The following is a 14,384-nucleotide window of genomic DNA, read 5'->3' on the forward strand; positions in this document are numbered from 1 at the left end:
CCTTCCTTGGTTCTGAACATAGTCTGGAGACTAAATTCTTATTGGTGAAAGTATTGTGTATCCCTTTCAATCCAAAAGCACTTTTGTTTTAAAATGGCAAATATCTGGTTTAGTTATGACAGGATATATGGATCTACAAGGCACCACATGTTATCCTTTATGAAAACTGAAAAGCAGTTTGCCAAGATAAAGCCCAACTGTGAGCCAGAAAAATTTAGTTTTTATTTTTGCATGTATTACATGAATGAAAATTAGTTTCTTATAGTCTGTGCAAAAGCTCAATTTTAACAAAGTTAGGATATGGTGTCATGGTTTCGAACTTATCCTCATTGTCTGTCCAGGCCCTCTTGCTCACTTTTCTTAAGATGGTGAATGTCAAATTTATAAGTCTGCAACTTCAAAGGTTCTGTCCTCTGAGCAGTCCTACAAAGTAATTAGCCAGATCAAATTGTTTTTTGTTTCATGTGAAAACATGGTTCTCAATGTTTTTCTTGACCAAAGTCTTCTCCCAAATTGAATGGAACAAAGTGTTAACCCTCTACTTGGATGTGAAAAGGGAACCGTTTAATAATTATCTTGTGAAATGCTTAGGATTGAACAATTTCCCTTCTTTGTTTTAAAAGCAGAAATTGTTGGAGGAACTCAGCAGGTCTGACATTATCTGTGACGAGAAAGTAGAGTTAACATTTTAAATCCATTGATCTCTTTGAGCTGATAGCTAGGAAAAGTAGCATGTGTAGGTAAAAATGGATTGTTTGCTGAAAGCAGTCCCTGTCATGAAAAGAGGTGGGTAAGGGACATGTAAGGTGGTGTTCAGGCTCTCAAATTACTGAAGTTGATATAGAGACCTGATGACACAATTTCAGATTATAAGGTCACCCTTTTTAAAACTGACATGGTGGAATTTCTGTTGAGAGTAGTGAATCTTCGGAATTCTTTATTGCAGAGGCCTGTATCAGCTGGGTCATTTTAGAGTGTGTTCAGGGCTGATGGAAACAGATTTTTAGTCAGTAAGGGAATTGAGGATCATGGAGAAAAGACAAGGAGAGTGGAGTTGAAAATGATCAAATCAGCCGTTATCATTGAATGGCATAGCAGACTTGTTGGGCTGAATGGTCTACTTCTGCTCTTACATCTTTATTGCCTTTAAAGCCGGTTAGGATCAAATCATTACACACATCAGTCATCCTTTGTTTTTCAGGTAAAATTGTTAATCTGAGGGCAACTAGAAGATCTGGATTGAGATCGGATAAACTCACTTACGGCCAGATCTTGTCAGGCTTGCAAAACTGCTATGTCTTTTGTCTCATTTGTTTTGAGTCCATAGGCTAAAATGAAGGAAGCAGTGTCCAATGCCTCAGCTAAACCTAGAGTTTACTAACTGAGAATATTTCCATTAGTTTGAGGAGTTCTTTGTCATTATTGTATCTGTTATTACCCCGTCTATTTGTGCTTTTTTTTTCTGTTAATCTGGAGTTTCATGTGGCTCAAAGCTGCATTGTTTCACACAGTCCTGTGTGTATTTTTTATGTGTAATTTCTGCTGTAGGCTAGAAGAAGAAATTCAGCAACTCAAGAGAAAAATTTGTGAAAATGATGTGGCCCTAAGGTTCTGTGGAGCTGGTGAAGAGAAATCCTCCTACACCAGTTGCCCTGCTAGTCCTCAAAGATCTCCAGCAACAATGACTCCAATAGCTGATGAGAGGTTTGTTTCCTGATGTCTATTTTAAAATGTTCTGTTTTTACATTGAGTATTGAATCAGATGGAACGACTAATTATAATTCATTATACTGTTTCCATCTATGTTTCATTAAAGTAGATCAGAAAACATTAGTACAGCTTGGAAAATTTGTTCTCAAGCTTTCTTAGATACTTGAATTCAGTGAGCTGTACAGTTTTGATAATATTGCATATTTTATACTTTAATGTAGTTGTAACCACAATCAATGTGTGGCTTATATGAATATGATTATTGTGTAGCAGTGTTGTTTGGTTAGTTGTAAAATATGTAATATTTCAATGATACTTTAATACCCATTTGCTTCCTTTACCAGTTAAAACAATTGTTTAGTTATCACTATCAGTTTAATCTTGTCTTGCGTCATGACATCATCATTTTGTAATTTGGGAGCCATTTGGAAAACAGTGACCATACTATGAACAGGTTCAATGTAGGACTAGGAACAGAGAAAGCAAAGTCAAGCACAGAGGCAGTTAACTTAAAAGAAGACAGCACTAAACAGGATGCAGAGACACTGTGGCTCGAAGGGAAAATTACTGTCTAGAATGGTAATGAGAGGCTGATGTTAACAATTATAGAATCATTTGTAGTCACTATAGAACTGTCGAAAGTGCCATTTTAAAAGTCCCACAGCAGTGCGCAAAACAGAGCAGGAGATTTCCCAGTGTTCAGATTGAAAAGATCCATACTTGTATTGACCTCTTTCATGACCTCAAAACACTTTACAGCCAACAATGTATTTTGATGGGTATGGTCACTGTAATGTCCGAAGCATTTATTCTTCAACATCGCCATAAAAACGGATAACTAGGTATGGTGTTTGTCCGCATGAACGACTTTATGTGCAAATGCCTTTCTGTTAAAGGTAGAAATGCAAATTAAAAAGGCAACAGTTGCTTGAAAATTAAAAAAAATGAATGTTACATTCCAAGTAGCAGTGAAGAATAATAGAACTTTGTGGTTGGTTGGCTCGCCGAGCCGGTTTGTTGTTCCACAGACGTTTCATTACCCTGCTGGATAACATCGTCAGCGCAGCCTCGGATGAAGCGCCAGTGCGTTTTCCCGCCTGTTACTTAAACCCTGGGGTCTGTTGAGCTGGGTTGCCTCACTTCTGGTTTTCCTTTACAATGGAGCGTAAATGGGTTCTAGCTCTGTGTTTATTGATGATTTATTCCAATTAACACAGATGCTAGACCTCAGATCTCATATACACTGAGATCTGAGGTCTAGCATCTGTGTTAATTGGAATAAATCATTAATAAGCACTGAGCTAGAACCCATTTACACTCCATTGTAAAGGAAAACCAGAAGTGAGGCAACCCAGCTCAACGGACCCCAGGGTTTAAGTAACAGGCAGGAAAACACACTGGCGCTTCATCGGAGGCTGCGCTGATGTTACCCAGCAGGGTAATGAAACGTCTGTGGAACAATGAACTGGCTCAGGGAGGCAACCAACAACAACACCCACAACCTGAGTTACAAATCTACTCTTAAAACCTTACAGTAAAACTTTTGTCTTAACACATCTGAGCTTGTTCTGTGCAGAGGCAGAGATTTCAAAATGTTTGTCTGCTCCCATTAACAAGGAATATAAATGAATCCCCTGTTGATTCATTATTATGAGATCAAAATCCTGGAATTATCTCACTAACAGCATTGGTGGTCTACCCAACAGCACGTGGACTGCAGCAGTTTAAGAAAGCAACTCACCATTATCTTTTCAGCAGGAACTGGGAATCAGTAATAAATGTTGGCTGAGCCAGTGAGACCCATGTCCCATCAGTGATTTCTTTTTGGTATCCAGAACTGCTCTTATGCACAACTGAGGCTTTTATTTCCATCTCCAAATCAACTGTGGTATTCTCATGAGTGAATAAATACCCACCAGCTGAATACAATTCAGTACCCAGTTAGTTTACATTAAAGGCTTCTGACAAGTGTGGAATTAGACTGGTAGGTTCATGTGCAAAAGCCTGCAAGTGTAGGGGTGACTGACCTTTGTGCTCTAAATCGTTTTAATTCTGTTCAAGAATGGTGCAAGTGTATGTGATTTGAGACCATTACCTCATAGTTCCTGGCTGTCAATCTATATACTTTAACTTCAAATCTTTTGCAACCACTTTTATGCTGACCTTTGTTTTTAAATCCGAAAGAAGCTTACTTGTTAGGAAATCTCCCTTAAGAGAAGATACTTTATGAACAAGATTTAAAATGTGAAAACATTGGTGATCAAATTTTCAATAGAAATGATAGATGCTTGTACATTGAATGTAAGTTACAGTTTGGAGAGTAATTTAACTCCAATGGTACCCTGTGTAATTCCTCAAAAGCAACATTATTCAAATTTACTTGAAACCTCTCAATGGAGACCCTGATGCTCAAGTAATACAACTTCACCTTGATTTAAGAATGCTTTTGCTTCGCATATTACTTGGACTTTCTCTACTGCAGGCAACAAATGGGCTCAGGTCTGCTTCTGTCAGTTTTTCCTGCAGTAAGTCACTTGAGGAGTGCTACTCTGCATTAAACATGATTGATTGGATACCCTTCCAGTTTCCCACCTACCTTGGTTGATATTTGGAAGGCTTTGCAAGTTAATACTCGACCTTTCTCGGCTGTCATTAGTGCGACTTCTGCAGCCATCAAGTTCTGAACTGGAACTCAAACCTGGAGCTCCTGTTTCAAAGGCAGGGATGCTAACCACTGTATTCCAAGTATCCCATAAATTACATCTCACAATGTTCCTGTAATTGAGAGCGCATACTATTTGTCTGGGCCTTAAGCTGTACCTGCACAAAGATATACTCCTGCAGGCAAAAGGTGTGTAGATGAGTTCAGATCCCATTGTTGTAGTTTGCGATTTTCACTTCCATTTTTTGTAATTTTAAAAGCTTGCTGTTGGTAAGTATGACCATGAAACATTTTTTAAAAAAAAACCTTTTCAGCAGTCTGCTTTTATAGAAAAGAAAACCTGTCAACATTATCTGTACAGACTGCTCCAGGCTCCAACGAGATTGACTTTTAGCAAACTGCCCGGCTGTATGAAACTGCTACTAGGGATAAAACACATTGGTTGTGGGCTAGGCATTAAACCAGGATATAGGCACATACTTAGTGACACTGCCAAAGTTCCTCAACATCTTTGCTATCAAGGGTATTGTTCTACAAACTGGTTATGCAATATCTTCTCAACTCTTCTCAAAACTTGCTGGTTATGCAATATTATTGAGTTGGTGGCAAACAGCACACTCTAATCTGGTGGCTCAGACCATAGTAACAACATATCATCTTACACGGATGTACCACCTTGGCAAGCAAACACAAAAAAATCCTTTATTTTTATGCATGGAGAGAACTTCTACACTACTACTTGTGACCCTTCTCCATGCTTTTTGGTGCAAAGACCCCTGCAGTTTATTGGGCGCTTATTTCCCAGAGCAGCACTTATCAAAGACTCAATCATTCTATTTAAATGCATTGGCCCACAAAATACCGGTGCACGTTCCACTTACCATCCATGAGTTACATAAAATTGACAGTATCTCAGGAACTGGCATTTCATTCTTCAGAGCCAAGTAAATACCTTTCCTTCCTTCAGCATATCTCATGACATTGCTTGCTACCTAACCATATTAAATCAGGACCCCTTTCCTCATTATACCCCATGGTACCTTAGCATACTATAGTGGATGCCTGGGATGGAGTTTTAGCTTGATGTGGAATGATTGGACAGGCTGTCCCTGAATAAACGAGAGTCTAGAAGAGTGAGAGGTAATGTTGTTGGGACATAACGGTTCTTTGAGAACTTGACAGTATGGTTGTTTGAAGGAAACCCCCCCCCCCCCCCCCCCCCCCCCCACCGGGGGGGGGATGAGGTTACAGCTACAAGGACATCCCTTTTTAAAGAAAAAAGGGTGAGGATGTCTGCAATTTAGGACGGGTATGAGGAAGATTTGTTTTCTGGAAATTGAGTCTTTGTGGGTCTCTTCTCCGGTGAGCTTGAATGCTTCAAGGCAGAGGCAGATAGATGCTTGTCTCATAGAGAAGTTAAGGATGATGGTGGAGAACAATGGAGTTGAGGATTTGAAGTACATCAGTCATGATCTTTTTGAATGGCATAGCATTCTTGAGGACTGAATGACCTCCTGCTGTTCTGAGTTTTTGTTCTTCTGTTGAGATTACAAATGCTTCATACTCACCCTTTCTTTACCTCTTCAGGATAAATGCATATATTGAACAAGAGGTTCAACGACGACTAGCAGAAAAAGTAAAATTACAAAATGAACATGAAACAAATATGGTTGACCCCCCTCTTTCCACAGAACAGGTGGGTGTGATGTTGTCAACTTTAGTCACAGAGCAGACTGTTGCAATGCACTTTTTAAAATGCAGCCACTTTTAGCAGCAATAAGCTTAAATTTGCAAGCCTCTAGCATAAAGCATGAGTCTGTTTTTGCATGTCTCAATTTCTGTGGTTGAACGTTAAATCATGTGTAAAATGGCACTTCAGTGAGTTGGTATCCTGAACATTCACCTCTTATGATATTGGAAGAAAAGCAGTAGATAAATGAAATAAACAAGAGAAGAAATTGCTGGTGAAATTCAGCAGGTCTGGCAGCATCCGCAGAGGGAAAACACAATATTGAGTCCAGTGACCACCTTCGGAACACTGGGTCACTGGACTCAATGGCAGCTGTTTTCTCCTCACAAATGCTGCCACACCTGCTGAATTTGAATTAATATTTCAAGTCCAGTAACCCAGTGTTGTGAAGAAGGTCATTGGACTCCATGTTAACTCTGCTTTCTCTCTACAGATGCTGCAAGACCTGAGTTTCTCCAGCAATTTTTTTTTCTTTCATATCTACAGCATCTGCAGTTCTTTTGTTTTATTATAGCAGATAGATGATACAGTATTTGATTTCTAAAAGTGCCAGTAAGAATTTGCTGTTGATTTAAGTGAGTTTAAACAGCGCATAGCAGATTCTGGGATCAAATTTCTTTTGGGATTCTGATCTCGGCAGTGTCATTATTAGGAGCACAGCCATTGCTCGTTGCATCCAAATAGATTAAGAAGAGGGATATTTACCACTTTCACTCTTCATTCTTGCTGGCACTGTGCAAGTTGTCATCTGGTGACAATAAAATAATGACTTTTGAAAGTTACAGCAAGTTGATTGGTCTCTGGAGTAGTCCTTCAGTGAGAAGTGAACATCTCTTAAGAGAAATGGCAAGAAAATCGGTGAAGAGACTTGGTGAGAAAGCAAGATTCCTTATGGATTTCAGGATGCAAAATAAAAATTGATCACTAAATGTGTATATTTAGAGCCAGAAGCTATACATGATAAACCTGTTAACAATTTTTGAGAAGATTTGTAGCTCAGGTTGAGGTTCTGGATGTAAGTTTGCTCGCTGAACTGGAAGGTTCGTTTTCAGACGTTTCGTCACCATTCTAGGTAACATCAGTGAGCCTCCGGTGAAGTGCTGGTGTTATGTCCCGCTTTCTATTTGTGTTTAGGTCACCAACGCCGGAAATGATATCAACACAGGAAATGACATCACCAACCCAAGGAAACCTAAACACAAATACAAAGCCGAACATAATACCAGCGCTTCACCGGAGGCTCACTGATAAGCGCTTCTATGAGGGCAAATGAATTCACAATTAATGCTCAGTTCTTAAATATTATTGCATACCCAAATAACATATACAACTGGCAATGTGTCCAACCAAGCAATCTAGGATTGTCGTAAGATAACAAGGTGTAAAGCTGGATGAACACAGCAGGCCAGGTAGCATCAGAGGAGCAGGAAAACTGACGTTTCAGGTCTGGACCCTCTTTCAGATTGTTTACCACTTCACTTCCACTGATATTAGTTACCTGTGGTTTTTCTTTGGTGCAGAATATTTTCTGTGCAGAATGTGGTATGGCTTTCTTTATTACAGGAAATGTTTCCTGCTTTGTGACAGAAGCCCTAGCTCCTCAAGAAAAATTATAAGTTGGATCTGAAATAGGCCATTTGGCCCATTGAATTTGCTAAGCCATTTAATAAGGTTATGACTAATCTTTTACCTGAACCTACTGATCTGCATTGTCTCCATCATCCTTAATTCCCTTTATATTCAAAAAATTATCAACCTATGTCACAGTTCTCTTGGTTTGAAACATTGAAAGTTTACGTATCCTTTCAGTCACTTATGGAGATGCAGAATGGTGGTTCAGTTGCATGGATTATTCCAGCAGCTGCTGCCGCGCAACCCACACAGGCTGTTCAAACGTATTTCACAAATTCTGTTTGTAAAGAACAGCAGAGGAACTCTGTTTCTGTCTTCACAGATGCCATTAGACCTGCAGAGCTTCTCCAGCACTTTGATTTTATTTTCAGTTTCCAACATCTGTAGTACTCTTACAACCACTGGACAGATGACGCTGCCCAGAGCTCAGTGGAAGTACAATGTCTAATAATCCAGTGTTACTTATTTTAAACAAAAAACAAAGTTGCTACAGAAGCTCAGCAGGTTTGGCAGCATCTGTGAAGAGAGTGTAGAGTTAATGTTTCAACTCCAATGAACACCTTCAGAACGGCATTCTGAAGAAAGGTCACTAAACTCAAACTTTAAGCCTCCTTTTTTCCACAGATGCTTCTAACCCCCTAAGTTGTTCCAAGTTTTTGTCTGATTTGCAGTCCTTAGTAATTCATACTAAATTAAAACATTTAAACTTGCTTTAAATCAATTGTGTAATAATTTAAAATTGATAAATGGAAAGCTGAAATGATTTGAAATCAGTCATGCACTATTTGATAAAATTGTTATCAATATTGTTTGATTCCTTGTAATTTTCCTATTGTCTTTAAATAATAGAAAAAATGGTAATTTTAGTGTTTGCTTTCTGTTTACATTCTGATTAATGAGTACCTAAACCAGCATGGTGAGCCCATTAGAATCTGTTGCAATATTTCTATGTGAGCCATGGCTCTTCAACCTCCTAAAGGTATATGCCATGACAAAACTGTACTCCGGTCCCTCTTGGTGAAAGCTGAATCTGTTGTTGCAGTTGCGCACAATTTAAATGAGGTTTTAGGTCTCTGACTCAAGGTGAACAGAAAAATGTAAATTGTTTTTAAAATTGAAGGCCAAGCCATTATATGCAATTTTCACATCACTGCTTTGCAGCAAGCAATTTGTGTGATATTTGTCATAAACTGCCTAAATTCCAGTAGTTAACTGAATTATTAACTTGACAGGAAGATTTGTGGCAGCACTGAGTCCTTCATTTCTTTAAAGGATGATGATTGGGAATATTTAATTCGCTTGAAGTCAAATATTGTTGTGGGCTACTTGGAAATCGAATTCCACTTGCTGCTTTTCTGGACACTTGGGTATTTTGGAGGGAATGAAAGAGAGAGATTTAAAAAGGAAGTTACATTTTAAGGGAAAATAGCCCAAAAAATTTGTTCAACATTAATTCTATGTCCTGAACTGATCCGGAGAGATAGAACAAAGGCATGCAAAAGTGCATGAATGTACAACTTCTATATTCAGCTATATATGAATGATATTATGAGAGCTGTTTATGATAACTACCAATTTTAATTGTTTTTCATTTTATTAGAGTATCTAGAAGTTTTAACCTAAATGTTTAAAACAAGTTTGAGAACTAATGTCCGCTTCTGTATCTAGAAATTAAACAGGTGGACCAAAAATGCTGACTTGTTACTAACAGTTATGTAAGCTGCATGCTTTAAGGTTGCTATCAGATGTAGAGAAATTAATGCTGTGTTGACGTTATAGTCTGATACTTTTAATAATTTGGTGACAGATTTGCATGTTTTGCATTTAATGTTAGTGCTGATGGAAAATTAAAAATCCGTTCCAAAAGAACAGTTTGAATTTTATTTGCTGCACAGCTGAAGACTTGTCTGCAAAACTCATATGCTAGTCTATAATGTGCTCTTTGTCCTTGTAACAAGCTTCATGAATTGTGCCCCTGAGTTGGATTCTTAAATGAGACAGCAGATCATTAGATAATGATGGCTATTGAACTGCAGCAATAATAGTGACAGAACTTTTCGACAGAGCTGCTGCTCTTGTTTAACATTATAATGGGCTTTGTAAAAACAACTGCTATTTAAGAAAGAATTGAAATAATACTTTGGGTTCTTTTTCAGGAAAATGAAAATCTCCGAAATAATGTGAACCAACGCAAAATGAAGTACAAGGTAGTTTTTCATTGTTTTCTCTCTTGAATTGCTACTCCTTTCTTTTTTCACTGTGTACTATTTTAAGAGGAAGGAAGTCTTTTCAAGCCTTTACTAATTGGATCCAGCAGTTTAATTTGCATTTTGATTTGCAACTAACAGGGATTATCCAATATCAGCAATTTGAGTGGGTGTATGTCTATATCAATGGTAAATCTGTTAACTTTGTTTGTATGGCATTGTCTGCAACAATAGATATGAAGTATTCAGCAAAACTGCATGAAAAGTGACTGAAGTATGTGTGAATGCTGGCAAGGCTGAAGCTTTCTTATTAAGATTACACTTTTAAAACTCTCCTTAAAAATGTTTTATTGCATCTATTCGTGTACGTTTATTTCCCATGCTTGATTTTTGTCCCATAACTGGGTGTCAGGTGTCTGAATGTATAGGTGCATTACAGGTTGAGTCCTAATCTCCTAACTTCATAGACTAGAAGTGATGAGTGAGTACAGTGATATTTTTCATTGTTGGCTCAACAGTACATTTTGGTTTAACGGAAATGGAATGCAAAAACTTGTGTATTGAAAACTTGAGCATTATTTTGTGTATACAGTGAGCAAAACTAATCAATTATACACTTGTCACATTATTATAATTAATTTATTCTTGCCATTTCACAAAGCTCATTTTAAAGGTGATAGATGTGGTGCTGGATTTTACTCTTGTCTCACTGGTGGGTTTGAAGACAGGAGCACTAAAATCAGCAGCTGACCTGCTCTGCTGCCTACATGTTTCCCACTCCCCTACTGCCTTTTCACCCCCTAGTTTAGAATCTAGAATCATATAATAGAGAGGAAAAAAGCCCTTTGGCGCATCTAGTCAATTCCTCCAAAGCTAAACTAAATCTACCCGTTAGTCTAAACATTCAGCAGTTGGCCCATTACATTGAATGCTGTAACATTTCAAGTGCTCATCCAAGTATTGTTTTAAAGGTTGAGAGATTACTCGCCTCAACTACCCTCCCAGACTCTGCATTCCAGATTCCCACCACCCTATGGGTGGGAAAAAAATGCTTTCCTTAGATTCCTTCTAAACCTCTTGTTTTTCACTTTAAAATTATGCCCTCTTGTTATTGACCCTCCGTCTAAGGGGAACAGCTGTTTTCTATTCACCCGTTCATGCCCCTCAATCCTGTACACTTCTATTGGGATCCCCCCCTCTGCTCCAAAGAAACTACCAGAGACGTCCAAAGAAGCTTATCCAGCCCCTCTCCAGAGCCAAACTCCTCCATCCCAGGCAACATCTGAGTGAATTTCCTCTGCACCCCCTCCAGCGCAATCATATCCTCCTCCTATCGCAGAGACTAGAACTGCACACAATACTACAGCTGCGACGTAACCAAAGCCATATACAGCTCCAATATAATTCTCCTCTTTGTAATTAATCTAAGCCATGACTGATAAAAGCAAATGTTCTACACGTGGCCTTAATTACCCTATTAACTTGTCTCGCTATCTACAGTGATTTATGGACAGACACCCCAAGGTCCTCCTTTCTCTGAGCTTCCTGGGGTCCTGTCATTAAGTGAGTCTTGTTACTTTCTCCAGAGTGCATCATCTTGCACTTGCCAGGGTTAATGGTTGAGGAAGTGATCGGGTGGTTTATCTACCCTGGTGTTAAGCAGGTTGGGCAGCATTGCCAGCTCCCACGCAAAAGAAAAGTCTTATTTTATGACCCACGATTTGGTAACATGTACGTTCTCATTACTATCAGCAATGGAAAAAAATGACATTGGTCAGGAACTAAATGTGAAATATCAAATTTAATGTTGGCAGAGATTTTTTACAAAGCTGCGAGCCAACTTTGCTGAAATTAGGATATTTCCCATGCCCGTCCTGTAAGGGCTCTTGCATTTTCTTTGCTAACGCACAGACGACGTATCCACCAGTGATCCAGACTTAGATGTCCTTTCAATTTTCCACAAATATGAACCCACCCCCCAAACAATGCCCACAGTCCTAGACGTCTGGCCCAGAATGGCTTATGCAGGATTCCTTCCCAAATCAAAACTTTTGCCCTAGCTTTACCAAACCTCAAAATATCCATTGTTCTGCAAAGGAACAGTTCCAACTATGTTGCAGCCAAAGTAATAGGCAAACTCCAATTTGTCTCTAACCCCTGCCACCTTTCTAGCATTGATGAATTTTATTTAGCTAGGTCATATTATGTTTTTATTATTTCTTAATTTTAAAATGGTAAAAGATGAAAAGCAATTAATGGTCACTTGCGTAAATAAGTGCATTTCTTAGGCCTCAATCCCAGGATGTTTAATTTTTTCAAAAAAAGCATTTAATAATTAAATAATTTTCGAAGAGACCAGTTTAATTGCAGTATACACTCTCGATTGTGTTTTAAATGCATGCCATTTATATTGACAAGAGATGGGCATGTTGGAATTGGAAATCCATCAGTAAAGAACATTGTCCCTCTGACGTGACTCATAATGGTCCTCTGTTAGATCTTGCTCATCGTTTGAATGTCAAACTAATGAGCATATATCTTTAGGTGCCAAGACCTTAGTTAAATTGGTGGGACTGATGACTTGAGTGTGCTGCGATTGGCAGCCTGAATCTATCAGGCTGGTCAGTGAATTAAAATGCGTCTTCAATCAATGCAGGTATGCAGAAATGTCATTGTTAATGAGGGAACTGAGTTTTGTGAGGATTTTGCAGCAAAACTAACCCTGAATCCAAATTTCCAGTGCACAGATCAATATTTCTTTTTTGCACAGCCTACCTTTGTATTTATCATGTCAGTCAGCCAGTCCTGTGCCATTGTGACAGTAACTTTTTTCATCAAAGTTAGATATTAGATTTGAGATTTCCAGTAACGAGTGAGTGCCTTTAGTTTCCATGAACGAATGTGCAAAGATGAGCACTGTTTCCTAAAGATCATTGCCGGCTTTGATGTTTTCACTGTACAAATATTTCTGGAGTCCTTCCACTACGGCAGGTTGAAGGCCCATCTTGGAAGGAAAGACGCATGAGCAGTGCTGGCATACAATGCCAACTGAAAACAAATCCATGACCTGCTCGCATTCTGTTTTGTCTTGCTCTCCGCTGAGAATTAATATCAAGCATTTAATAAGTGCTCCCTCTCTGCAACAGAAACCCACAGCTATTTCCAGACAAATTTAATGTTTTTAATTCGAGGAAATCCTAGGATTGGGAGACAACTATTTTGCCTTGTGAGCCTGTTCTGCTAAGTTTAAATCATACAAATTATGTGCCTTAATGTAGTTCAGCCATCATTTTTAATATCCTCATTGACCAGAAATCACCTTACTTTCAATTTGAAAGTTGCACTCCACAGGACTTGGAAAAAATGAATTGTTGAACTGTCTTTGTGGAAAGAATGCTTTTGAAATGCCTGCTTTTTGGATTATGCACAATTGTTTTTAATTGCCTCACAAGAAGACATTATTTATTTGCAAATGCGCATTGAATTTCTTTATCAGTTCAGACACAACTATCAGATTTTCCAAATTCAAACAAATAGAAACCGTGCCCTAGTCTCATCTTTCTGAAAACTGAATGTAGTGCTCCATTCCAGATGAGATCTGAACAAGGTTCTAGATAACGGAAAGTTTATTTCCGTTATGAATTCAAACTCTCATTGATTTAATGGCTGATATTCCATTATTACTTTTGGTTAGTTTTGCATCTGTACACTAGCTTTCAGTTCCTTGTGTGGGCACCCAAGTCTCTACTTCTGCATGGCTTCTAGTCTCTCAAAATTTAAAAACAAGCAGCCTGGTTTTTCTTTCTCAGATCCAGAGTGGTTGAACTCGTAAATCAAACAAAAACTTGAGCATCTTGGATTGCCAGTAAAATATTCATGGGCACAACTTCCCTTAAAATAGGAAAAGGGTCAAAGCCAGGTACTATGGGTAAATAGGAAATTGGGCCAAACTTGAAACGGAACAACGCTAGTGCAGATAATGAGCAAAAATCAAAGCAAATGTAAAGAATGTATAAGAATAATTTCATAAAGGAAAATTAGGAAGGCTTCAAGGGTAACAGCGAACTAGCATTAAAAATGTTTAAAAATCTTCTGCAACCACATTATATAAGCAAACAGCAGAGTTGCTAGTAAAGTCATTAAATGTTGAAAGGCAGAGATGTTAGACAAGAAATTTTTTTTTGAACCAAGCAGGTGCATATTGATATAAGAGAGCCACAAAGGGTGAGGAGAACACTTTCGGAAGTTGGTATTCACAAGAAGTGGTTTGGAATAAGTTATTCAAACTTAAAATATAACATTTACCAGTTCCTGACTTGTGTGATCCACACTTGTTTCCCTTCTCGCACCCCCTCATTATCTGTTTTGCTTTGTTCTTAATTTAGATTTACCGACTGAAATGAGGAACTTTTTAAGGATCTCT

At 38.4% G+C, this 14,384-nt stretch overlaps 1 protein-coding gene across 2 annotated transcripts in view; it reads left to right on the plus strand.

Moving 5' to 3' along the window:
• kif16ba (kinesin family member 16Ba) overlaps nt 1-14,384 on the plus strand; it is a 118,403-nt gene that overhangs the window by 61,906 nt on the left and 42,113 nt on the right. For both annotated transcript variants that reach the window (XM_059648322.1, XM_059648323.1), the window contains 3 exons: nt 1,549-1,704; nt 5,960-6,068; nt 9,911-9,961. In XM_059648322.1, coding sequence (XP_059504305.1) covers nt 1,549-1,704; nt 5,960-6,068; nt 9,911-9,961 — 316 coding nt within the window. The remainder of the gene's footprint in view (nt 1-1,548; nt 1,705-5,959; nt 6,069-9,910; nt 9,962-14,384) is intronic.

The sequence above is a fragment of the Stegostoma tigrinum genome, chromosome 9 (genome assembly GCF_030684315.1).
Source record: "Stegostoma tigrinum isolate sSteTig4 chromosome 9, sSteTig4.hap1, whole genome shotgun sequence".
Lineage (NCBI taxonomy): Eukaryota > Metazoa > Chordata > Chondrichthyes > Orectolobiformes > Stegostomatidae > Stegostoma > Stegostoma tigrinum.